The sequence below is a fragment of the Argentina silus genome (assembly GCF_951799395.1).
Source record: "Argentina silus genome assembly, chromosome: 19".
NCBI classification, from domain to species: Eukaryota; Metazoa; Chordata; class Actinopteri; order Argentiniformes; family Argentinidae; genus Argentina; species Argentina silus.
This window is the reverse complement of record NC_139673.1, coordinates 14,183,925-14,210,342: the sequence shown is the minus strand read 5'-3', so window position 1 is coordinate 14,210,342 and position 26,418 is coordinate 14,183,925. Positions and strand designations below refer to the sequence as shown.

The following is a 26,418-nucleotide window of genomic DNA, read 5'->3' as shown; positions in this document are numbered from 1 at the left end:
TTCTGTCCAGTTATGTTTACATTCTGCAGTTTATGACGTAGGGACTTTCATAGCGTATTACACCCCCCCAATCTTGACCCATTGTCTTCTAATGGTAAGGATAAGTTAACCATTTCACCACACACCAGCCAGTCAAATTAGAAACCGATACGGATGCAGATGGAAAATAAAAATAATTCCCTTACCAGGAAGTTTGAGTTTCCGGCAGCAGGAATTACAGTGATGTTTTGCTCTAAAGTTTCGGATGGCGTCATCCCCCAGGTTGGCAGGTCCGAAGATCATATCGTACGATCTGCAGAGCACAGATACCATTGTGAGTACTCAGAACGTTAGCCTGGTACTGCAGCCAAACCGTTCTCTGCCTTAACCAACTCCCCATACAATCAACAGAGAAGTTGGTTAAAGCACAAACCAGGTGACTAGGCTACTCACAAGGTACGGTAGCTAAGCATTCTTATACATTATATATGAATATATAGGAAGCATTGCTATCTATATTAATATATACTGTAGGAAGCATTGTTATATATATATATATATATATATATATATATATATATATATATATATATATATATATATATATATATATATATATATATAAAGGGAACATTATTATATGTACAGTATATGTGAGAACTTTCCAGAACCATGCTTACCCCTTCTCACCACTCTTTATAACAGACGGATCAGTCAGAATCTCCCCGACTCCTACAAAAACAGACAGAGCATGCCAGTTATTTAGGATGACAAAGCATTTGGCCCTGTTTGTTTACTCTAAAACGTTTCCTCCTTCCCTTGAAGAAGTCTTGCTTTTCAGGTTAGATCAGTGATTACTTCAAGGAAGGGAGGATGAAAGGATACATTTTCAAAGTAGTCAAACTGGGCCCTTGCATAGAAAACAGTATACATACACCCTTTAACAAAGTGGTCAAACTCAGCTGAGTTTGGGTTGGGGGGTTACCTTGAAGGTCCAGCACTAGCAGCTCCCCGCGGGTATACTCGTAGGTCCAGTGACTGAAGGCCAGCATGGTCTCCTCCAGCAGGTTGGTGGGGACGATCTCGTCACCGTTGTTGTTGTTAAACTTGCGGAACTCTCCGGTGATGCACTCCTCTATAGCGAACCACTGGCCAGCAGAGTGACAGTACAGTAGGAACACCTCCAGAAACCTGAAGAGAATTATTATATGTTGCATTACATTAAGTCATTTAGCACACGCTTTTATCCAGAGCGACTTACAATAACTACATATGTCTAAGTAAGTGAATCAACTATACATCAGTTATCGTAAGTAAAACCTTCGATAAGAACAAGTCCTGTTGGCAGTCACAGTGCTAGAGAAAGGAAGAAAACAAGTTAAGGTAATGTACAATCGGGTGTTAGGGGGTGGAGAGGTCTGAAGAGGAGACCAGGTGTAGAACTAAAGAGATGGTGTCTATGGTGGAAGATAGGTAGTGACTGCCTCTGTTACTTAGTAAACCTGGTCTCAATCACCTTCTTGAGGAGAGGGAGGGGGGAGGAGATGAGAGCCAAGGGTGTCAGATAAAATCCAACAGAAATGAGGTCTGAAGGTCACTGAGCATAAACATTTTTAGAAAGTTTTGTTTTGAGGTAATTTAACACCACAGGAATTTTGTCCCAAAGCAAGCCACCTATGCAGTCTTTTAGCCAAGTCTTCACATGTTCCCTTGTCCAACCTATGTGGTCTACCCAGTTCAGGTAGTCACATTTTATCTCAATAATAATAACAACAACACAAGAGGCGTGTACACCTGGGAGCAACTGATGTGCATGTTTACCTGGGTGAGTAAGGGATTGTCTTCGGCCTCATTTGGTTGAAGGCAAATGTCAGCTTCTGAGCAGCCCTCTGCTGCTGAATTTCCTGTAGGGACAAAAGGAGATATGGTTCCAGTGAAGGGACCTTTTCCAAAGAAAAATATGGAAATATATTCCAGGAATTCTGTCCAGTAGAGCAGCATGTCATTCCTGACTTACTGTCTCTGTTGCCCCCTGATAACATAAAAGAGTTTGACAGTGAGTGAGTCAGGCTAGGGAGGCTCAAATTTGCCCATCCTCCCTTGCCCACACCTCTCTACAGTTCAACTCCTGAGGGTAACAGATTCCATAGTGTCTGGCTGAGTATGAGATGAGGACTGACCCACAGGGTTAGAGTTGGGGAGTGTACTGAGAGTTAGGGTAGGGTGGATGAACACCACAGCATGGGGAAATGCATGAGAGAATACAACTAGCTAAGGAAGGAAGGGGTGTAAAACAGTGTTGCAGAGATGATCCAATCTGAAGGGAGAATGAATGATAGGGAAACAGACCCATGTGGAGGGCATGAATGCATCTGCTCCGATGACGAACGTATGTGTGGACAATTGCAGACAACATGTAGGCAAACCAGTTAACTCCCGATAGACTTCTCTTAAAAGAGTTCCCTACTCTGGTACAAAGGTGAGTGTGTGAGTGAGAGAGAGGGTGTGCATCTCTTACCCTGAGACAGAGGTGCAGCACTGTGTCCTCCTTGTAGATGCTCTGCCAGGTCTGGACCACCTCGGGCAAGAATGACTTGACGATGTACAGGTGCCCTGGCTTGAGGATGTCATACTCGGACCAGGTGCAGAGCACCTTGAGGGCCCGCCGGAGGCCCCCACCCATCTCCTCCTTGCTCAGGAACTCGATTTTGGCACAGAGACCCCGCTGGGCCCACGAGGACATGCTGTTGTTGATGGTGTTGGGAGAGCTCTCCTCCAGACGGTACACTGTCACTGGCTCACCTGCAGAGCACGAGGGTTCAACTGGGTTAGAGAATGTAACAGAAGGTGGAGCTCAGGAAGCCACCTCTGAGCTTCAATCAGAACTGACTGTGGTGCCCTGCATCCCTACCAACAGGGATTACTATGAATGGAGGAAGTCAAGACCGGTTGCGAGAGAATAAGTGTGCTACATTAGAGTGCTCCTTTTTGACTGGGTAACTAGGTGACTGGGTTTCCTACTCAGAGCCAATAGGGAGCTGTACGCAAAATCCTACACTTAATCTTGGTGGGGAGATCAGACTCTCCATGTTGCATTTGAATGCAGCATCGATCCTAAATCAGTTGGAAAGAGGAAGGTGACTAGAGCAAGTGGACAGGGGTAGTACTGTGTCTTACCTCTAGGGGGTACAGGGGTGAAGGGGATGCTCTGGGACAGCCTCATCAGGTTATTACGCTCCACAGCTACAGGGAGGGACACACACACACGGGGGTCTTAATACACACCACAAGCAGAGGGAGGCTATACTGTAGTTAACCAGGGTAACATAGCTAAAGTATTTTGCACACAAGCCAACAAACCTCACCTGAGTACTGGTAGCTTTCCATTGGCTTGAAAGGGGAACCAATGGCTGCAGGGGGAGAAAGAGTCAATCATTGTTCATTCTACAATGGGTTCTCAGTCAGTTGAGACTTGGCTGGAGGTCAATGAGTGTTAGTAATTACCTTTAAAAAACAGACCACAGAATTTCACCCCTCCACTACAGCTACAGTAGACCCACCCATCCTGAAGATGGCGCTCTACTACTACTACATGTGAATAGAGAGAGTCCCACACAGTACTACTGCAACCAGGAGGGTTTCATTGTCTACATGTAGTATCTGTGTACTATACACAGTTTCTACACAGTCACAGTCGAGGACTCACAGTCTTTCCTGGAGCCCAGGTGAGTGTGTCGGGACGTGTAGAGACACGCAGCTGCTGCAAGGAGAGAGAGCCATGACATCATCAACCAGGGACACTTGACAACATTCTTGTGAGCAGGTGAGACACTGTCTATGGTCCAATATCTACACCAGCATACCACCTAAAATAGAACAACACTAAACAATGCTGATGGGTATGTGTGTCATTGACTTTGTGGCCCATGCAAAGGTTAGCAAAGCAATTAAACATATCAGTTACAGGAGTTAGAGACGTACCGTTGAGGACATCCTCCCCCGGAGCTCTGCTGAGAGAGAACATACCAGACATTAACTTATGGAGTAGAGAACAATCCAGGGCTGGAGCCTTGCCAGCTGGCACATTTTTTCTTTTTGCCTTACAGGTGAGAAGAGGACGGGTGAGGAGGGGTAAGGAGAGGACAGGTGAGGAGGGGTAAGGAGAGGACAGATGAGGAGGGGGTCGGGTGAGGAGAAGTCAGGTGAGTACATCAATCAGGAGGGTAACTCAGATACTTACAGGCTGCTGGCCTGGGCTGACTTGACCTGTACTCTCTCCTGGGAGGGGAAGGGAAGGACAAGAGAGAGATGTCAGTCTTAGACAGGTCAGGTGTTTTAGGTTGGGAACAGCACACACGCAGACACACAGACTACACACCAGTAGCAGTGCAGCCCTGGGGTCCTCGTGGATGAGGATGTCTTCAGCAGACACTCTGCTCCTCTCTCTTTTACTCAGAGCTGCAGAGAAACACAAGAGGAGACAATCAATCACTACCCACATCTGGATCCCATGAGAATGTAGCAAAGGCTTTCGTCTTGGTAAAACCACAGGTCAGAGTGTTACATATAACGGACTACAGGACGAGGCCCCATGCCGGAATGAGCTGCAGCTTACATGAGTCCGGGTGGAGGAAGGAGGGGCTCTTGTCGAACTCTGTGAAGCCAGCATACGAGTTGACTGTCCTCATGTGGCCTTCAGTGTGACCCTGTGGGGACAGACAGACAGACAGACAGACAACAGCAGAGCCCATGTTTAGGATTAAGCTGCCACTAGAACACTGACCTAATATTTTCCCCCCACTCATGGTTAATGAGGTTAAAATCTGCCGGAGGAGCCGGAGGATAACCCAGAATATACAACAGGATTGGGCATGTTCTGGTGTATACAGCATAGACCAATTGTTATATTATGGCTTGTTAGTTTTGTGCGGTTTCATGCAAATTCCCCTCACAGAACTGTTCTAGCCTGTGCTTTTTACCTGAAAGAAGAGAAGGGGAAGTTTCACATGCAAACAGGCATTCATGGTGTAACCGTCACAACACACTGACGGCCACACACAACGTCTTCCTAACAAGGCACTAACAAATAACTGACTGGAAAGAGCACAAGCACACACACACCTGGTCTCTGACCTGTGTGGCTGGGCTGGCCTGTCTGCTGGATGTGGAAGTCGTCTCTTTGGGGAAAGAGCGTTGGAGGTCCAGGTTGTCTTTGTGTCCTGAGTGAAGAGAAGTAAGTTAGACAGAGAGAGAGAAGTCGACGAGAGGTTGCTGGCCATGGAGACCTCCTGGGTGTGCACACACAGGCTTGGTAACAGCAACACTGATGTGGAATAATAATAATAATTTCTCGTATCACTGATTCAGACACGTCACTGATGAACAGACAATGCACCTCCACCTTTCACCTTCTTGTGTCAAATCCCTGAACCAAACACAGTCAGGCTTGCAAACCAATCAAACCATCCAATCAAGGTCCAGTCACACCCTGTCATATTCAACACCACAAGACCAACACCAAAACAGGACAGGGAAGTTAGTTAGTTAGTTAGTTGTTATACTTATAATAATCAAAACACTAATAGGTATCGTTAATACAGTGGATATAGGACTGGATACTTGAGAATCTGACGACAACAGTAAAGGTAGTGTTAAACAAAGTCCCAACAGAAAGACCCAGAGAAAATAGACTTCTGTTGGTGTCCAGAGAGAAGGACAAGAGACTAGAAGTCTATGAGGAACCTGATCTGTTCACCCCGGGGAAGAGAAAGGCTCAAGCACGCTGCATTTGCGGCCCTCTCCTTAAACTCAAACTGAGACTCAAACCTCGTGCTCTGGTTGGCTTGCTGGTTGGCTTGCTGGTTGTGTTCCTGCTCAGGGGAGCTCCTGCCTCGCTCTGCCCCAGCTGGGAGCCTCCTTGGTGGGCCACAGCCCCTGACACACTCCCCTCTCTGCTTCTTCGGCCGCAGGGTCTCTTAGGAGCCACGGCAGGGGCCAGGGAGCAGCCTGGTAAGGGGCTGTTTCTGTGGGTGTCGTCCTGCGGTGAGGAGGCCGTGTGATAGGCCGCCTCGGAAGCTACAGGAAGCTCAGTGTCTCTGCTCTGCCTAATCAGAATTCCCTGTGACCTACCCTCGTCATCGCAAAACGCCTTGTTCACGTAGCCTGCACTCCCTCCCCTCCCCTCCCTCTCACGCCTCTCTACCCCCTCCATCCTCTCACACCTCTCAGAGCAAGCAGGCAAGCAGATGGGGCGAGTGACACCAGAAGTCTTAGACACAATGACAACAGTGGGATACACACACACAGTGTTGTCCTCCTCCTCCTTCTTATCCTCCTCACCCTCATACTTACCCACAAACGCCCCAAACTCTACTCCAATGCTGTCATGGTGCAGTCCCCCCATGGTGAGTTCTGGGTGGCTGGAGCCGCTGGGCTGGGAGGGGGTGCTGCTGACGTAAAAGTGAGCCCCGGCGGAGGGCACGTTGGGCAGGCTGGAGGGGGAGTCGGAGAGGCTCGGCTCCTCTGGACGGGTCAGCTGCCGCTGGGTGAACGAGTGGCCTCGGAGACGCAGCTCTGGAGGGGAGACGGCCATGGCACTGAGGGTGAAAGCACTGGCGCTGCCCGAGGAGCCAGCCTCTGCAGCGGGGTGCCCCAGCCCAGCGAACCCTCTCCTCTCTGGACTCAGGCCTGGGTGAGGGTTAGGGTCCAGCCCTGGGCCTGGTTCTAGTCCACTGCCCAGCCCAGCCCTCCGACCCAGCCCCGCCATTCCCCCTAGACTGCTCCCGAACAGCGAGTCAGCCATGTTGCCCCCCGGGGGAGCCTGGGGGAAGGAGGAGCCGAAGTAGGCACCCACGCTGCGTTTGACCAGGGCGGAGGACTTGGAGTGGGGGACGTTGTCGGCCGGGGAAGGTGCCATGTTCTTGGAGAGGCTGAGCTCGCGGGTGATCTGGTTGTGGACCTTGCTGGCCTCCGAGGCCCTCTGGGCGGTCAGGGCCTTGAGGGTGTCCACTGTCAGGGCCGAGAGGTCCTGGAGGTGGCCGATCTGGGAGTCCAGCGTGTGCAGGGAGCGCTTGATGAAGTTCACCCTGTTCCCGACCTCCTTCAACTGGACACACATGGTCTCAACCCTGCCAGGAGAAACAACACAGCATGACACTTAATAAACACTGCTAAATGATCAGGGCTGAGTTTCCTCGAAGCCTTTGTAGCACTAAGATAATGTTTGGTGCATAGCCTACAGTGGACTTCTGATGATCTTAGTGCAAACAATGCTTTTGGGAAACTCACCTCAGTTAGGTACTGTACATTATGAAGACATATCAACACAATGTTCAGTATCTGTGGGCCAGGAGAAAGTAAACCCAACGACTACGACGTTGCACCATGCTAAAACAAACTGACTGAGCCATGCAAATGTTATGAATGTACATGCAACTGTGAACCAAATGCCACCCATATGACAGCAGAGGGCCAGCCTTCTCTGCAGTAACAGTGGACTGAGGGAGGTGACTTGCAGTACCTGTCTATCATAGGCCCGCCTGTATCATAGACCCACCTGTCTGAGGTAATGCGGATGCGCTCCTCACTCCCCGAGTGAAACTGGTCGTCTTTCTCGTGGAAGTACGTCTCCACACACTGCTCCTCAAAGTCATGCAACTTCTTCTGGTCCTCCTCAGTCAGGAACAACTCTGAGGGTGGGATAGAGGGGTCAAACATCCTCACACTTAAGAGATGATATCCCAACACAAACAAGTCTTATCTGATTAGCTCATGTTATCAGCAAATGTACGCATTTTCAAAGGAAAACTTTTATCATATCTGCTGTGCTTAAATTTATGAGGAGAAAACTAAACTAGAAACGTAGAACTCTTCCATTAGGGACACTGATAGGGGACAGACAACAGCTTCTGATAGATAAGACAGCTGCAGCTAGCTCTGATGGAGATGGGGCCGTACTTGGTCCATAAGAGCGGTAGTCTTTCTTCCTCTTCCGGCAGATGCAGGAGAAGAGAGACACAAGGTGGCTGAGGAGGATGAGGGGGGGAGGGAGAACCGGCTTCTCGTGGTAGGCCATGATGAAGTGGTAGCGCTGGTACTTCCACACCAAGTTAGAGATCGACTTCACTTGCAGATACACATTACTGAGTGGAAAGAATAGACCCAGAATCAATATATCACAGTATCACACAGTGTACCTACTACATAGAAGGAACTATACAACTCTATACTGAGGCGCTACAATAAAAAGTTATGTTTCTACTAAATGTCGGGCTGTTGTCTTACTTGAAGAAGGCGATGAGAAGATTGACCATGAGTATATACTGTACAAAGAGGTAGACTGCTTGTAGGAGAGGAGTCAACCACACTCCAGCCTTACACAGGGGCTTTACGGCATTATCACTGTTATTGGCACACACTGCGGAAAGAGGGGACACAGTCAGACACACACATGCATACACGTCTCTAATACACATCAGTGTCACACTGTCTGTTTCTGTTTCTCTCACACACACTTTTTCCTACTATGATCTACTCTGCATCTGTACTATGCGTCTACAGTGTCTCCTACTAGGCATCTACTTCTCTACTGAACAGAGAGCTGAGTGAGTAAACATTTTTTTATGTACTTATGTTCATTCCTAAATGTAGACATCTCTAATCAATGACACTGAATGACAGGATCAATACCCTGTCACATGACTAATTCGCTGTACACCTTGGATTTGCTCAGGAGGTTGCAACACAGAAACACAAGGTATAGAGCTGACAGAATTCCTTATTATACAAAGACGGAATCACGATGGTTCTCCTCAATATATTCCTATCTTGTCGAATTGCCCTCTCCTGAACAGCCAACTGTGGAGTGAACCACCGGGGAGGGGGGTGAGGGGCGCATTGATTTGGCCGGACGTGGGGGGGGTTTTGATTTCCAGTGAGACTTCCAGTGATAATCAGCTTCCATGCTGTGGGTGAGAAAGGTTAAGAAAACAGTCCTTACCATCGTAATCTTCCTTACCGTCGATTTCATACGCATATACTTCCCCGTACATCATCCAGTACGGCTGGAAGACCACATCTTTGGCCAGCGTCCAGCTGGCCTCCTCATTAGGGTAGAGGATGGCTTTCCTAGGCACACCATAGCTGAGCAGGACCACTGCCATTATTATCACTATATAAAACATGTTGGCCACCTGAAAGGACAACTCATTATAGCCTCTGTGTAAAACACGTGGATGGGCATCATTCATCACCACCACTACATCAAACATGTTGGCCATCTGCAAAAGCACACAGACGATACACAGAGATCTGATCTCTGCGGGAATAACGTGGATGTTGAAATTATAGATGAGCGTTGTGCAAAAAACCTACTGATGTGCGTCCTCTGTATTTTCCTTTGCCTCGACTGGAGAGGTTTTAAACACAATGCATCGTGCTGAAGCATTGCAACAATTTAAACATCACTTAAAAAACGGTTGATAAATTCACTCATCATTAACCAAATATTAACCACTTGAAATTCAAATCTAGATTAGGGAGCTCTTGAAAGTCGACTCACCATTTTACCGATCATCATCACGTAGGGTCCTGCCTGCTGGTTGACGGCCAGAATATCTAGGAGTCGCACGTACCAAAATATGATATTGAGACAATACACTGTCCTTCCAGGGACGAAAACCTCCTCTCCTCCCAACCTCAGGCCGAAGCCCACAAAGAAGGTGAAGATCGCCAGGAAGTCTGAGAGGTTAAAATAGTCACTGAACCAGACTTTCACCTTTTGACCTATCTTTCCCGCTTCAGACATAAACATCTAAAAAAAAACAAAAAAACAAATTAAAAAAACAGAAAGAGAGTAGATGAGTGAGTGCTTTTGAGTGGAAGACAGAAATTCTACAATGCAAATAAATATGTGTGAGAGTGAGAGTGTGTGAGAGAGAGAGAGAAACCAGAGGAGGACGGGAAGGTGCTGTACCTCTCGTATCTTCTCTATGGCGGAGGTGAAGATGTAGAGGATGACCACCCACTCCTGAGGGGAAGGCCACAAGGGCATTTTGACCAGGACCACAAAGGAGTAGAGCATCAGGAAACCCAGGTACGCCAGCTGACCAGAGACATACACACACACAGACATAATGTTAGACATCACACAGGAAATAACACAAAGTACCATCACACTGCCTTGAAAACACAGGCAAAAACACACAGCTTCAACCAACTTCATTTACTTGCATACCAAAAGTAGGTAGCAAACTACGCATAACCAAGACTGGTGCATTGATCATCATTACATCTTTTTGGGGAATCCCACAAGGTAAACATCACATTTTGAGCCACAGAGGTAAAAACAGACCTTGTTATATATAAGCATAAGGAAGATGTATATGGAATAAGAAACATGTTTTGCTGGAGCGTAGTTCAGCCAGACTAGATGGACCAGACAAACACTACTACAGACAGAACTTGGGGTATATACACAGGAAGTGCCAGAAACGGGCCTCTTCTCTCCAGACTATTTTTAGGTGGTTAGGTCAACAACAGAACCACTCCTCGGGGACTGGACCTTGTGATATTCTGGGTCAGGAGCAAATACCCCGCTGGTAGTCTCTACCAGCCTGACCGCTGGATTCTCAGAGAAGGGTAGTCTGTGTGGACTAGAGCTGAGTGGGTGGGTGGGTGGGTGAGTGAGTGAGTGAGTGAGTGAGTGAGTGAGTGAGTGGGCATGAGAGTAATCTCTCTCCCATAAATAATGTTGTGGATTCCACACTCAAAAATAATGTTTTGTAGCCTCTACTTTATTTATGATCTGATTCTGGTCTACACACCAGACATTAGAGCGCAGTGGTTCTCAGCATCTGACATGCACTGACTACCCTCCCCCCTTCCTCAAGGGAAGACAACATTGGTTAGGTTCCAACACGCCAGAGTTGGAAAGCATCCACTGCCTTTGATGCTTTGGCCCTATCCACTGTTAGATTCTGAGCACCAACATCCATCACCAAACTATACTACAGAATCTCCCTCTCTTTCAGAACACACTAGAAGAGACTAGGCTATAGCCAGTGCCGGCTCAAGGTATTATGGGGACCTAAGCAAAAAGTATTGGTGGGGCCCCCCACCACAACTGCAACTCCCTGTTTTTTGTGTCTTTTTGTTCACTCGTCAGGGGCCCTAGGTGCAGCACGTAGTCTGCGTATAGGGAGAGACGGTACCAGCTATAACATATTGGGGGAAATCTAATAGTTATGCTAAGGGGTTAATCTTAGTCAGACTAATCTTAATCAGGCATGCGCCAAACATAAGTGCTGTCCTTTGATGCATCTGGCCGAGGTTAAACACTTTGGGAGTGCTGGAGCTTGAAATACGAGAGTAATGTTGACACACCGTTCTTGATATGCAACACCTAAGTGATAAGAAATAAATCATCAATTTACACACATTAACACGCTTCCTCGCGGTCATTATTCAGTGTGAATGTTGCCAGGGGTGGTGACCGAGCTGCTGTAGCCTGGGGGAGAAGCCTCATCAGGGTTGGAGATCAGGGCTGAGGCAGGCCCGACAGGTATGGTTATGGAGCAAATAAGCACTGAGGCAACGGCCATTATGGGCCCCAGCGTTTCACTGATGGTATCAGCTCTTCTCAGCCCTGACCTGATCAGGGAAACAGCGCTCGGCCTGCTGGGAAATGCAAATGAGGCACGGGCACCTGGAAATCAGCCTGAGGGCATGCGAGTCTGTGTGTGTGTGTGTGTGTAGCGGAGGTGGTTTGGAATCACTCTCCCTTAATCGGTTACCTTGACTTAGACCATGAAGACGTGTTAGATCCCCAAGCTAATGCCTAGACTTAAGCTAAAGCGGTCTAAGGCGCATGTCTTCCATGTGGGAGACCCGGGTTTGAACCCCGGTTGGTCACATGTAGACAGGATGGTGTAAAAGTACACATTACCGCCTTCTCCACACGGTAAAGGCATGTTTCATCTCCCCCTTGCCAGAGGGGGCACTAAAGTACACAACATACCGTGTTAAACCAGAACTTGACGATGGGGGCGTGGTAAAAGGCATAGAACTTCCTGGTGATGGGAAGCCTCCGCGAGCGAACGTGAGGCTCCGTCTCACTCTTCACCTCCACGTTGTCATTTGCTCTGGCCTCTTTGAACACATCCTGTAGACACATTTCAAATAAAATAATCAGTCACTAGTAATCTCTAAAAAAAAAAAAAAAGATCATCTGGGTGAACAGAATGAGTGCTGTGGTCTATACACTATATATAGTATAATGTTCCTAATTAAGTGCTCGGTGAGTGTATATCCGCATCCGGCTGTGGGGTCTGACCATCTGGATGTCGTCGGCTGTGTTCTGGAAGTTGTGCTCGCTATCTTCCATGGTCATCTGGTGGGCGTCCTGACTCTGGGGGATGTGGGACATCTCAGCCTTGGACTTGTACTCCAGCAGCAGGATGGCAGGAGGGACCAGGATACTCAGGATCACCTGGAGGGAGAGGTCCGCCATCCACACAGTCATTTTACTGCACCATTAACATTGATCTTATCCAAGTCATGCTATATTTGCCATACAATCTTCACATATCAGAGATGAATTTTGGAACATATTGTTGAAAATCTGATGCAAGCTGGCTGTGAGTATGTGAGTGACGATGCAGTGTGCATGTGGACCAGAATGGTGTGAGTGTGCGTAATTGTGTTGTGTGTTTGGAATGTGTGTGTGTGTGTGTGTGCGCGCGCGCATGCTGCAGGGTCACCTTGTACCAGGAGTTCTTGCGCATGTTGAGCCGTCCCATCCACATATCGGACAGCAGCATCTGGGTGCAGGTGTGAGCTACGAAGGGTCGCAGGCGGGACGACACGGCCAGCTTCAGACAGGTGGAGTTACTCCAGTTCTTCAGCTCGTAGGTCAACAGCTTCATAGCCATCGTCTCATCCTGCCTGAAAGACTGCTCCAGGAGGTCCACAGCCAGAGTCCCAAACTCACTGTAAATATCATCATCATCATCATCATCACATGCATATAAGAGGGCAAAACTCACTGAAAATAACATCAGCCTCATCATCTTCACCACCACACACAATTGAAGTCCCGATCTCAAACGCCATCATTATCATCTTACTACAAAAATCAACAACATAGTCTTATTTGTAGTGCTCCTCGAGTATCTCATTTAATGTGCCTTACTTGGAGTACTCCTTGAGTTCTTCGGAGGTGTCGTCCACCACGTCACTCTTCTTGGCCTCGTAGCCCATGGAGCGGCAGAGCTTGGAGGCCACCAGGGCCTTGGCCATGCTCTCCTCGCCATGCTGCCAGAAGAACAGAGACATCTTCTGCCTCTTCATCAGCACGGCCCACACCAGCAGCTCGTTGAAGGGGTAGGGGAACCTGCGCGTCTCCGGGTCATCGATGTCCACAATCTCCTCCTTGCTCTTCTTCTTGGACTGCTCTATGGACGACTCCAGCTGAGATAGAGATGGAGGGATAGAGAGAAAGAGGGATGGAGAGAGTTCGGTCTACTGGTGATAAAAAAAAAGGGCCTTGTATGGTCGGCCTTGAGTGAGTGATTCTTGGGTTTGTTGGGGCTGACCATCCGTGACCGTGTGTGGTTTACCTTGGGTTTGTAGGGCTGTGCAGTCTTGATGAAGTGATTGTGTCTGGTCTTCTCCTTCTTGTCGGCCTGGATGCTGAAAGACTCGTGACTGGCCTTCCTCAGGTGAGAGCCAGGACCCCCAGAGTGGCGACCGGACCTCTAAACAATGGCATCACAAAACGATCACCGACACAGAAGCAGTAATACAGACATACATTCCATCTCTAGAAGACAAGACAAGCCCAGTTGTTTGGAAGTGAAGTTAAGGTGACTGCAGTACCTAGAGCTCAGACCTCATCTCTTGAATGAGCAGTGTTAAACCTCTAACCCTTACCCTGCTGTTGCAATGGAGATTGAACCCTTACCCTGCTGTTTCCGTGGAGATTGTTGTAGATGATCCTGAAGCGTTTGCGGGTGTAGTTGCACCTGTAAGTCCCACCCATCAGGAACTCAATGACCAGGCCCACATCGATCAAAGTGATCTTATAGTTTGGGGGAAGGTTACCCTGTGGCAAGGTGTAAACAGTCACGTTCAGCAGTAGAAATACAGTGACTCAGACCAATAAAACCTCAATCATCATTCATTTAAATGTTGATAAGGACGTCTACCTGTTTGACATCCCTTACGAGGTGGAAGAGAGTTGGATTGGTTGGAGATTGTTTCTGTAAGAGAGCAAAGAGACATATATAGATAACATACAAGCATTTAAGTGCGTCCCATGTTGTGGAGAGATGTTTGCGTCATCTTGTTGCAGAGAGGTGTGTGTGCTTTCTGGGTGTGTATGCACACATTTCCATGTTGAAGAGAGGTGTGTGTGTGTGCGTAGATGTCAGTGTGTGGGTGGGTGTGTGTGTGTGTGTGTAGACGTCACCGTGCTGTTGAGAGGTGTGTGTGTGTGTGTGTGTGTGTGTGTGTGTGTGTGTGTGTGTGTATGCATGTACTGTAAACATGCTACCGTGTTGTAGAGCTCCTCCAGCCGTGTGATGGTGAGGAAGCGGTGCATGCTGACGCCATTCTCAATCAGCAACTTGACAAACTCCACCCTGTCCATCACCAGAGCATCTAGCATGGCCTGCTCCAGCGAACCCACCTACACACACACACACACACACACGCACACACTCAACAATACAGAAACCAAACTCCAATGCTGGCTAGCACTACAAATTCTGCCTATTTGTCTTGTATCCAGTCAGTTACTGGAGTACAGTTTTAAATGAATATACCAGGCCATGACTAATAACCACAACTGAAATAGCAAGTTCAGATACAAGTCAAAACAAACAGACTGTTGGCAGCCAGCCCATGTCTTGTCCCTTGCCTCATGTGTGACCACTGACGTGGGGAAGCTCAGTGGGGTTACTTTGGATTTAAAGGATGACGGTGAGCTGTACAGAAATACCATGAGTGGTCTACACACAAACATACATGCACCCACACGTACCAGTAGCTGCTGTCCGTACACAAACACATGGTTTTTGGCAATGTCTACCCGGTCCCAGGCCAGAGTCAGAACCAGCTGATCAAATGCAGACGCATTCGTGCCTGGAAGAGAGTACACACACACACACACACACATTAATTCCCAGGCAAAGCCACATTAATTGTGTATTTCCTGTTAGCTAACCAGCAGGATTAGAACAGAACAGGGGTTTCTCTCCCTGGAGAACAGGGTCAGGAGGAGGGAAATATACAGCAATAATACATTAATACCAGAGCAGGGAAGGCTCATTGTAATGCATGGAATGGAATGAGGAATGGTATCAAACAGAAAGCATTCCTCAATCCATTCATTACAATCAGCCCATCCTCTGATTTCTACCTTCACCAGCCTCCACTGACTAATACAGCAACAAACAGATTATCCCACAAAATAATCCCAACCGAGACTACAATTTTATTTTCTCCCATGGTAAACTGGTTGTAGTTTGTGGGGCTCAGAATACAGGGACTGGATTTGATAGGCCATTTAAAACAAACAACGCCTGTCCTCGTCCCTCCAATCGAACAACAATAGTAAATATCGGACAATGTCCTGTTGTGTTACATAGTTTGAATCGGCCAGTTTAACGTGGGAGAGTTTGAGCCCTAAGGACCAAATAAGATAATGTCAGCCACAGACAGCACATACAAATTCATCATATTCAAGTTTGTACAAATGCACAGTAAAGCCCATTGCTACTGTACAGGGTGGATGATTTCCTTCATTCAATCTCTCATATTCCATAGGATTCATATTCATGATTTCAGTCCTGGCATGGCAGGGCAGGAGGGACATTGAAATATCTTTCTGTTGTCTTTGAGGATTTAAATAAGCTTTTGTAGTCTTTCTAGCTTTTGTAGTGTTAGAGTTCCAACGGGCGGATGTGTTACTGGTTCACCAAGATGAATGCTTAATGCTGGTTTGAAAACCAAATATTTGCCTGCTTGGGGCTGAGGGAGATCAGTCTTGTTCTGTCAGTATTCTTTCAGTTCATAGACTGACTAAACCGGTTTCTCCACAGAGGTCAGAGTTAACACATTCCTGGCTTTTGTCTCGTAACAGAAGAGACCACAGAGATATAGAGGACCATTCAAACACAGGGGAACAGAGTAAACGTTCAACATGGTTGGATACCTAGCAGTCTCGCTCACTCTCTCTCGCTCCCTACCTCCCCCTCGCTCCCTCTCTCAGACTTCAGAGAAAAAGAGGTATAGTGGAGAGAGAAAGAGAGACAGTGGGGCACTGTGAATGCTTAGCAACATGACCTCCTACGGCTCGCAAGTAGAAAGAGAGAGAGTGTGAGAGAGGGGAGGTTCTCAAAACATTAAGTTATATCAATTTTCAAAGTGAAAACAAAAAAAAATTATTTGAGCTGAACAGCTGAATTCCAACCGCTTGGCATGCCATACAGTACAGTATGTATTCTACCGGGCACAGACGAAATAGGATTAGGTAACCTACCGCCCCCAGACAAATCACAGTCAGAGAGAGAGAGAGAAGAGAAGACAAGAGACACTGAATAGAGTTACCTTTGAGTAATGCCCTCAGAATGGCCACATCAATGTCCTGATGGTCCTCTGAGCCAATGTGAAACACAGTGATCTGTTATTCAGAAAGAGAGAGAGAGAAAACACAAGTGTTCATCTTAACTACGACTCGTAGGATTTCCTTTTAACTACACACATCAGGTAAACATTCTACAACCAACGACAGAACAAACTGTAGGCCGGTACTACTGAACGAACATGAACATTGTAAACAGATGTGTATGTTGCAGGGTTTGGTATACTATTGAAGGTGATTCCATCTTTAATTGAAGTGTCAAAGTCAACTGTAATAATGAAAAGTGGAAAAGGTGTAAACTTGATGACACACAGAGTCCAAAGTCAATAGCCAAGGTCAGGTGGCAGGGGATTTTCCCTGAAGGGATTGAAAAAGCAATAAAGTAAATCTAATCCAATCCTGTCTTTACCAGTTCTTTGTTCTTCATACACTCCATGAGTGTCTGGAAAAGATGGATGGCGTCACTGTGGCTGAAGTTGAAGGTTTTCTTGATCGTGGCGATGATATCAGTCTCTACACCGTCAGGCAGTCCCCTAAAGGGTTAAAGAGAGTTACTGACAGTCACAATGTGGCAGGAATAGGATTGGAATTGGATTGATTTAACATTCTATTTCTAGAGGGCAGGGCCTGGAGAAGGGCCACTGCCACAGACCAGGGGTGAGTTTCCCGAAATACTTTTTTTTTTAATGAAAATTATTCATTTAAATAATAATTTTCCAGGAGGTCTTGAGGTCAAAAGTTTTATTTATTTATTTTTTCAAGGGAGACCTGACCCTTCACAGGTCACAGTAACTGTAGCACTAAGATAATCTTAAGAAAGCTTTTTTTTTACCCTCAATGACATCATAGGGGGTGATTTCTTTAGGACCTTTTCTCATATCTCTTTTATTACAGACTATACAAAAATCCTTGACGTTGAAATTGGTGAAGTGCCCCTTTAAGTCCATTGGCTTTGGATGGAAGATGATCATTGTGCTACGAAGCTTTTGGGAGACTACCCAGAGCTCGGAGGTCTCTGGTATAGAGGTCCAGCAGTGAGTGATGCAGCCTTGTCTTACCCCCCCTCCTCAGTCTGTTTGTGGACGTAGGCCAGTATATCAGCAGCGCGGCCTGTCCCCTCACACACCACCACAGGGACGGGGGGGCTCTCCTGCAGGTACTCCAACACCGTCAGGATCACGTTGGGACCCCCCTCGAAAATCAGAGCCACCACCGGAACACCCTGACCAATTCCTACACACGCACAAAATCACAAAAAGTACCATGAACACACACAGTTACAGAGGTAGATGTTTCTGCTGACATTGCAGGTGACATTTTCACTAACAGGAGCAAACTAAGAGAGACATAAAATCACAGGTGTTAAGCTCCCCATCATGAGACACCAGTCTATTAGATGTCAGGGACCCTTCCCTTCATTGCTGTGTGGTCAATGTAAAAGCCATTGCCTTCCTCTGTCTGCCACACCTTAATAACAGTGGCCTTAAGGTTCAGAAGATAATAGCTAGTCAGCAGTAATCTACCTCTGTCAGAGTGTCACTTATAGAAACCCACAGTCACTGCACAGGCAGATAGATACACTCACCCTAACCTAGACTGTCTGTGGGAGTTTACACCCAACCCATCGTTGCCTTGAAGTGCTTAATCCAGACAAGCCATTTAAACACACAGCCATTAAAAAAGGGCCTGCTGTAGCTAAAAAAACAACAACAACAACAACATTCAATGTAGTTTCAGTGGTAGTAAAGGGGTGTGTGTGTATCTGTCTTACGTGCACGTGTGTGTGTGTGTGTGTGTGTGTGTGTGTGTGTGTCTTACGTGCATGTATTCTCTGGAGGTTGATATGTTTCTCCAGCTCACGACGCAGTTTGACCTCGGCACCATACTTGCCCACTGTCCCATCGTCCACCAGGAGGAAGTGGGAGTGGAGGTTGTTGAGAACGTTCAGCTTACTGAGGGGGTTCAACAGTGTCTGGTAGGGAGCTACCACCTGGGGTGGAACACACACACACACACAGGGCTTGAGTCAAAAGAATGACAAAGGCAGACCAGTAATGATGTAAAGGGGTGGTAAGGTAAAAAGGATGAGGGAGGGATGAGGAAGGTAGAGAGGATGAGGAGGAAAGGATGAGGAAAGCAGAAAGGATGAGCAGGGAAGGGATGAGTAGGAAGAGAAAAGGATGGCAGAGAAGATGAGGAAAGCAAAGGATGAGGAGGGAAGGGGTGAGTCAGCATGGATGAGTGCAGGGGTTCTCACATCTCTCCCGATGAGATCGTTCCTGTTCTCGATGACTCCCCAGGGAGCTATCCCGATAGTGCAAATTTTTCTTGAGGATCTGGAAGAGTGCTCTTTGAGTGCATCGCCGACATGCTTCGCCACGCCTTGGGGGGGGGGGGGGGGGGTAACAACATCAACCAGTCAAAATGCAGCGCAAAACAAACAGAAGCACTTCTATGACTACTGTAAATAAACCCCATGTTATCCCTACTGCATCAGTGTCCTTCCTCTCCTACTAGGCCCTTGAGGGTCATTAGACACTTGTATCACACCATGTTCCTGTAAGCCATGTGAAGGAGTAAACACCGATCTGGTTAATTAGCCCATTGGGTACTGGCAAACATTATGATCAGGTCCCTAGTGCCTGATACTGCAGTAAAACTGAAGACAACCACACACACCACTGTTATGACACAGTCAGTTTCTGAAGGTAGGAACCTCACAATAGAGTTCCTGTCATATCAGCACACTACAAGAGAGGAGCTATGCGCGTGTGTGTGTGTGTGTGTGTGAGTGTGAGTGTGAGTTTCAGTGTGCGCGCGCATGTAGGTCTGTACCTGTGTTGACCTGCCCAGTGAGTATCCATGCCCCAATGGTGTGTCTGTGTGTGTGTACTGTATACCGTATGTGTACCTGTGTTGACCCCGCCAGTGAGTATCCATGCTCCAGTGGTGACAGCAGCTTTGATCAGGCCTTTGCCCACCACCTGTTTGATGCGGGGGTGCAGGTCAAAGTTCTGGATGCCTCCGTGAACCGAGATCAGGATCTTCGGCAGCTCCATCTGCCACTCCTTCAACATCAGACGCAGGATGCTCTCCGGCCTCGAGTCGTAGGACAGACGTGTGTACTGCACACAGAGAGAGGAGAGAGAGGACAATGTTGATAGTGAGGAGGTTGGCCAATGGCATCTCACATTAGAGCTTTTTCTTTAAATCCTCGAAGTCACCATCTATGTAGATCTCCAGGACCAGGGTTGACAAGTTATAAAAGTTGGACTTCCTTGTATTATTGTTGAAATCTACTGTTTCTAGTACACTAGATGCCATTGTATAATATAATTGACTCCAGCACGCAATACACATTTAGCCCAAAACCGGGCCGTAATGACAAGCAACACTGCTGTTGTTTATTGGGTGCAGTAGATCAGATAAATGAGACCTACCTTGGCTCTGGCTCTAGGAGTGTGTGTTTGTGCATGTGTGTGTTCCTACCTTGGCTCTGTAGGAGTGGGACCCTCCCTGGAAGTTGACGATGCCATATGCATCGGTGGGACTCTCCTCGGTGTGTTTCTCCACAGACCATTCCTCCAGCTCCGGCCGGCTGAGGTCGGGGTTCTCACCCAGCTTCACGTCCGAGTACTTCATCGCCAGGCTGGCCGTGAAGCCAGCGTGCTGCCGCACCAACCTCCCGCAGCAGCACCTGGGGAGGAGAGGGGAGATAAGAGATATGGACACACGTTACATGGTCAGAGCACCATCAGAATCTCTCTCTCTCTGTATCACACACTCACACCCACAGAAATTTGGGCATAGCCAAACTTCCATCCCCTCTCCGCCACCCGCGGTCACCTCAGGCGTAGATGTGTATCCTGACACACAAAGGCCGGAAGCTAATTGTTTCCTGAGGAGGGGTGGTGTGCAGGGGAGTACAGTATAAAGATGTTCATTCCAGGTTTGGTTTTTGTTAGGACAGGATTTACAGGCAAATCTTGGGCTCACAAACTTCCTAGGGCTGAAGGCCTGAATTTGAGAGACTATCTGAGAGACTTGGGAATGGTCTGTTTGGTTGTCTGTCTTGGGAGACTGAGGGAAGGTCTGTCTGGGAGATTGAGGCCTGTCTGGTAGTTTGTCTAAGAGACTTGGGAAAAGTCTGTTATGGGAAACTGAGGAAAAGTCTGTTATGGGAGACTGAGTAAGACCAAACACTCACCGCACCAACTGCTGGCAGATCTGACATCCTGGAAGGCATCTGCAAAGGAAATCAACAGTAAACACATCTTCAACCAAGTCAACTGCGGCTTCAACTCTCAGCCCCAGCAAAGAGATGACACATGACAGGTGTATTTAATCCAGCTCCAAGAAATGTTCCCCCATCTACTGTAGCTACCAAACATTTACATGTTACAACATCCCTGGGTTGTAGTTCAAGCAGGATGCAGGATCAATCAGTAAGCCAGCTAACTGTGATTACCTCTCATAACAACTCTCTCTCTCTTCTGAGTTTAACAAAAGGTTACTGGGGGTGTCAAGCCAATTATACCATTTCAAGATCTTTCTTCGTCAACTGGGAAGTATGGACTTGTTTCAAGACATCATATACTGTAGGAAGGTTATCTGGTTAACTCCCTGACCCTGGCTCTGTTGAGCTGCCTGGGCAGCATGCCTGGTCAGGTATGCAGCATATCCAGTTTGTCTTGCCACTAACTACAGGGTCAGCTCTCTAGTGGAGCTCTGCGCTTAAAGCTCACCTCAGTTGCTGTAGTATCATTGGAGAGCTCTGGGACTGACAATGGTAGTTTATCTACAGTTAGTGGGAAATGTCCTGAGCAAATAATTGTTGCAAAAATACATAGATTAAAAGTAACTGAGTAACGGTTAGAGTTTATGTGGAAAGGAAATCGGAGAGAGTTTCCAATGAAAGAGTAACTAAAAACAACAGAGAGATGGCTAACCCACCGGACACAGCAGAAGAACATTCCATGACAGTGGGAAATGAAGGTCTTGTTGAGGGGGAGAGTAGCATAGAGGATCATATAACCCATGATTAATATCATATTTGGAAATGTAGGCTGTTATATTGCACTGTATATTCACTTTTACCAGTATGCTTTCAAGAGAGCAAACTTGGTTATATCTAGCAGTAAAGTGGATGTGGTGTGTTCTGAACTGTGCCCTATACAGGAGCCCTCTCTCGAATTTTCACACTGCTCTATCAAATTCCAGCTCAAGTTCTAGTGCAGAAACTATACATTACCAACACACAAGAGCTGTTTTCTATGTACTAGCTAGACAGAGACATGATGCAAGATTTCATAGAGGGCACTGCCTCTTGTTTAAAGCCTAAATTACTGAGTAGACATAAACAATGAATATGATCATGTGGGAACTGGCTTAACTTCCTGGCTTCACACGCTGGTTGCAGAATGATGGTTGGGTTTCACCTTGACACAACCTACAATTACAGTGGACAATCACCACCAAGCAAGCAGGCCAAGTCCAACCAGCAAGCACACAAACACATACCTGTGGGGGTCTTTCGACACTGGAAGTATGTACACACATTCCCTCTTGGTGAAAGTGCTTTCTATCCAGGATTTCTGGGACTGTGGAAAGAGAAGGGGAGAGAATTATCCAATAATAAATTACAATGTTGAGAAATAGCTATAATCTCTATTACATTTTAAATGAGTTCCACAAGCAAAGACAATGTTGAACAATGAACAGCAATAAAAGTAGTAATGACCTCACAGCCTTTTTCCCCCTGTTGTGAGCCCCAAACCAGGCCAACTAACCGAAATGGCAGGAACAAGTAGTCACCTCTTAATCCAGGATTTATGTAAAAGTCCAGAAGGATTAGTAGGCATCTTAATAAACTAATAAATGGAATCAAGTGTGTTGGTGTTACTTGATGCGGGTTACCGCAGCGGCTCACACAAGCACCAACGGCCCCTGCTCCGGGACAGCAGAACAGAGCAGCCATGGGGATTTACGTCCCAAGAATTTTCTATTAATTTTCCTGCTCTGATACCTTTTTGTTCCACAGCTAAAGCTCCCGGTGCCCCACAGATGATTAAGCAGCCGTAATCCCTCCCTACACAAAGAAACAGCCCTGAAAAACTTCCCCGCACAACTCCAACACCAAAACCACTAACACCAGCGTGCCCCACGGGAGACTGAGATTACTCTATACGGTATACCACCAAAGCCTTTGAAGTATTCACGTACCACAGCTGTTTTATCACAATAGTATTATGACAAAATACACAAAACAAGAGCAAGCAGGTTCTTCCGTCCTATTAGTCAGCTACATACAACACCAGTCATGCGGAAGAAGTGTCAGATACCTGGACGCACTCCTCTTCATCTCCGTGTTTGAGGGCTTGATACAGGAACATGCCAGAGCTCCTGCACGCATCTCCTGAACAGACCACACAAGCACCACCACCACAGACTCTCTAGACCACTAGATCAACAATTAGATCCCTTTCCACACTCCTCCTCCCTCTTGCCTCTCCACACGGTTTTCTAGGTGTCAAAGTCAAAGTCTAATAGGTGATGTTAACATTCTGAGGCGAGTCCCTCTCTGTTAAAAGCTGAGTGATCAGTGTGAGGCTGCAGCCTCTGTTGTACACAGTTAATCTGTAAGACGCCACAGAAGGGCCTGATGAATGTGTCTGAGAGGACAGGAATATTACACAGAGAGAGATAGAAGGAGAGATAGAGAGATTGGGGGGGGGGGGGGGGGCGCGCAAGGCCTCAGTGATATACGGCATGCCCACAGACTCACCCACCTGCAGTGATTCACAGACACACACAGCCTCCTTACTGTTACCAGGATCTGTGTGCGCCAAGCCAGGGGACTCCCAAACAGTGGAGAGGGTAGGGTAAAGCCCAGGGGTGCGCACTCCAGGGGGTGGCTTCTTGGAGAGACACCCTGTTATAGTGGATTTTGCATTGGCTAACCCTAACCATCGCTTGATAATAGACAGGTCAGATTGCTTCACCCTGCTGAGAAACTACAAGTCACCAAATATCATACTCAACATTCATCATACTCTCATTCAACAACAAGAGGAGAGCATGTGAATGGATAGCCTGCTTCAGATGGCACAGACAGTCTGTCTCATTCAGATCAGCCCACATCTAATAGAGTGGTAATAGAGGGTTATTACAGCGGCTTTGGTCTCTGCTGACCTGTAACCATGGTACCTGAGAATGTCAGGCAACAAAAGACTCCAGCGCTTTTAAATCCTTGCCAGAAACACACAAGTCCCCCTCCCCCCCTTCCTCTCTCTTTATTTCTCTCCTAACACACAGTTCGCCCCCTGTTTCTAAACACACAGGTCTGTCACTCTCTCTCCTAATACACAGGTCTCTCTTTCTCTCCCCCTTTTTTCCCCCCTCTCCTAACACACAGGCGGGTCTCTCTGGTCAATTCTCTGTTCCTGTAAGGAAACACACCAGCCCACCTTTTCCACCACACACTTTCCTTAATCTTTTATGTACTGTACCGACAGGATACTGTTGGGAGGGTCCTACAGAGAACCAAAATGTGCTTTTTGTGTTTTTATTGAATAAGCCCCCTCACCCGTACACACCCACCGATCCGGCCAGTCAGACTCAGAACCCGCTTGCCCACCCTCCCCTCCCCTCCCGACCTCCAGTTCCCACACAGTAACACAGGGTTGGGTGGACAGCCCTGCTTAACCTCTGTCCCTTCTCTGGCCCAACCTGACGCAGTTAGGCTGAGATAACATCTGATCTGGCCCGCCGGTTCTCACACACATTAGAATGGGAGGACAACACTTTGGGGTGTAGTGGTGTGTGTACTGGCTGGCCACTGGCCAAGCCTCTCCAACACTGTGTGCTCTCTCTTTACACTGCCAAACAGGCATCCCCTTATGAACTACAAACAAAAAACTGGACTGACTGAAAGGACAAACCATATTGGAGAGAGATAACAGAAATACCAGAGGATTTTTTAAATCTCATATAGATTATCTACTTATTAGAACACAGATGAAGTCTAAGCACAGTGGCTGTGTTGAGTCTATTAGTGCTTTGAACTTTGTGCCTGCAAACTACAGATACAGGCCCATCAACGCTAATAATCCATTTACAGTTTAAAGACTAACTATTTGAGAAGCAATAATTCTTTCTCAGGACAGAGCATTGGATACCCATGCATCTATATATCACCCACTTTGTAAAATCCCCATAAAGGTCTGCATTGGTCTCTGTAAAGCATCATAAAACAAGTGCCTCAAAATGTGTGTTGTTTAAACTCCAGCGTTCATTGCTTGACATCCCCTGAATTGATCTTGTGATACATTAGTTAGGTTTCTGACCAGTAAAGTATAACCATCTCCTTCCTATTAAGATGAAAAGGTCATCTAATTGTTTGCCATGATTACAAGGAAATGCCAAAAATGGAGCCTAATGCTGGAAATTTCGTAAAGCATGAATGAAGCAAAACCAAAAACCTGCAGCTTTGTCTTCAGTTGAGCTCAGAGAAGTGTCACCATAAGCATGACATAATAAAGCTGCCTACACAGGCTTTCTAGACCGTAGCTAGCTAGCAGGATGCCCAGGGCTGGCTAAGTAGGGACCCATGTGAAATGTCATGAGACTGCAGCGTGATATGCCTCCAGTCTCCGACTCTAAGCCCTGTGGACATAGCTTTACACACGGCTCTACAATGCGGCATGCACGCAAACATTAGCACGGCATCCGCAGTTATCCCACCTACTATAGCATGTCCTGACCCAGTGAAGTAAAACACATTAGACTCATGGCTGGCCTATATGCCGTTTTACGCCTCTTCCCTAAACATCTGGTGTTCATGATAATCTGAGCCAATGTAAACACACAGGCCAGGGGAATGATAGCAGGGACTCACCCATGCTGTTATTATTATGACTGCAGCTAGGCTAAAACCTCTGCTTGCTGCAATAAGAGGACACTACTGTATCAGAATTGTGTACATTGTTTTCATCTGTCAGATTGTGCTTTTAATGTATGATTCGCTGCTAAAGCAATATCCCCATTTGGGATTTCTACTGCTACTACTGGAATTGGTCTGTGGGCGTTTCTGCAACATTGGATGAGAATAGCAGGGGTTTGTTTAATACGAAGAGTCAGAAGACTCCTCTCTCCCAAGTAATGTAATCCCCCTCCCCACCCCTAAACAGATACGAGAACTACAGGGGACATGCCATTCATAACAAATAAAATAAAAAAAACGGATATTTTTTTCCTTTTCCCACCCTGGCTACTGGAAAAGCCTCATCAGTCATCTTCTACCGGGCTTGTAAGTGTGATAGTGCATTAGTGTGTGAGATAACAGCATGTAGGGCACAGACAATGCAAACTGCAACAATGAGAAGAGGCCAGGCTCCAAGCTCACCATCCAGGACCCAGAAGTTGACATTATCAACCCTATTCTGGGAAACTGCCAACTGAACAATGCAAAGCTGCAACAGTGCAATCTAAGGTTTAGGCTGCAAGTTATAACTTGTACCAATACCAGGTTTTTCAGTATTCACACGAATAGTAGCCTAGGCCATGTTATGTAATCTACATTTGTATTACTCCAATCTCCCCTCTCTCTCTCTATCTATCTATGCCCAGCAGCAGAAGCGATGTCCCCCAGCAGCAGGGGTAAGCTGTGGCATGTGACTAGCTCAGAGGGTATGGTGGGAAATTTACTGTTTCACAACAGAGTTAGAGAGAGAGAGAGAGAGAGAGAGAGAGAGAGAGAGTTAGAGAGAGAGAGTTAGAGAGAGAGAGAGGGGACCAGA

At 47.0% G+C, this 26,418-nt stretch overlaps 1 protein-coding gene across 8 annotated transcripts in view; it reads right to left on the bottom strand.

Annotated features, from left to right (window-relative positions):
• The window catches only part of trpm7 (transient receptor potential cation channel, subfamily M, member 7), a gene marked incomplete at both ends in the record, with an annotated part of 30,625 nt that overhangs the window by 1,547 nt on the left and 2,660 nt on the right, over positions 1-26,418 (bottom strand). Inside the window, 39 exons of one of the 8 annotated variants that reach the window (XM_083691512.1) lie at positions 186-292; positions 660-711; positions 965-1,170; positions 1,801-1,883; positions 2,498-2,781; positions 3,157-3,222; positions 3,345-3,389; positions 3,686-3,739; positions 3,961-3,989; positions 4,220-4,257; positions 4,358-4,437; positions 4,595-4,685; positions 5,101-5,198; positions 6,331-7,106; positions 7,535-7,667; positions 7,936-8,120; positions 8,263-8,395; positions 8,996-9,170; positions 9,539-9,790; positions 9,953-10,081; positions 11,996-12,139; positions 12,311-12,466; positions 12,738-12,966; positions 13,169-13,446; positions 13,596-13,733; positions 13,940-14,080; positions 14,184-14,237; positions 14,531-14,665; positions 15,020-15,120; positions 16,588-16,660; positions 17,031-17,154; positions 17,680-17,854; positions 18,440-18,611; positions 18,879-19,003; positions 19,533-19,746; positions 20,111-20,318; positions 20,829-20,867; positions 22,142-22,221; positions 22,963-23,013. In XM_083691512.1, coding sequence (XP_083547638.1) covers positions 186-292; positions 660-711; positions 965-1,170; positions 1,801-1,883; positions 2,498-2,781; positions 3,157-3,222; positions 3,345-3,389; positions 3,686-3,739; positions 3,961-3,989; positions 4,220-4,257; positions 4,358-4,437; positions 4,595-4,685; positions 5,101-5,198; positions 6,331-7,106; positions 7,535-7,667; positions 7,936-8,120; positions 8,263-8,395; positions 8,996-9,170; positions 9,539-9,790; positions 9,953-10,081; positions 11,996-12,139; positions 12,311-12,466; positions 12,738-12,966; positions 13,169-13,446; positions 13,596-13,733; positions 13,940-14,080; positions 14,184-14,237; positions 14,531-14,665; positions 15,020-15,120; positions 16,588-16,660; positions 17,031-17,154; positions 17,680-17,854; positions 18,440-18,611; positions 18,879-19,003; positions 19,533-19,746; positions 20,111-20,318; positions 20,829-20,867; positions 22,142-22,221; positions 22,963-23,013 — 5,653 coding nt within the window. Of the gene's footprint in view, positions 1-185; positions 293-659; positions 712-964; positions 1,171-1,800; positions 1,884-2,497; positions 2,782-3,156; positions 3,223-3,344; positions 3,390-3,685; positions 3,740-3,960; positions 3,990-4,219; positions 4,258-4,357; positions 4,438-4,594; positions 4,686-5,100; positions 5,199-6,330; positions 7,107-7,534; positions 7,668-7,935; positions 8,121-8,262; positions 8,396-8,995; positions 9,171-9,538; positions 9,791-9,952; positions 10,082-11,995; positions 12,140-12,310; positions 12,467-12,737; positions 12,967-13,168; positions 13,447-13,595; positions 13,734-13,939; positions 14,081-14,183; positions 14,238-14,530; positions 14,666-15,019; positions 15,121-16,587; positions 16,661-17,030; positions 17,155-17,675; positions 17,855-18,439; positions 18,612-18,878; positions 19,004-19,532; positions 19,747-20,110; positions 20,319-20,828; positions 20,868-22,141; positions 22,222-22,962; positions 23,014-26,418 lie in introns of those variants that run through there. The other 7 variants (XM_083691514.1, XM_083691513.1, XM_083691516.1 and 4 more) reach the window with 7 other exon arrangements.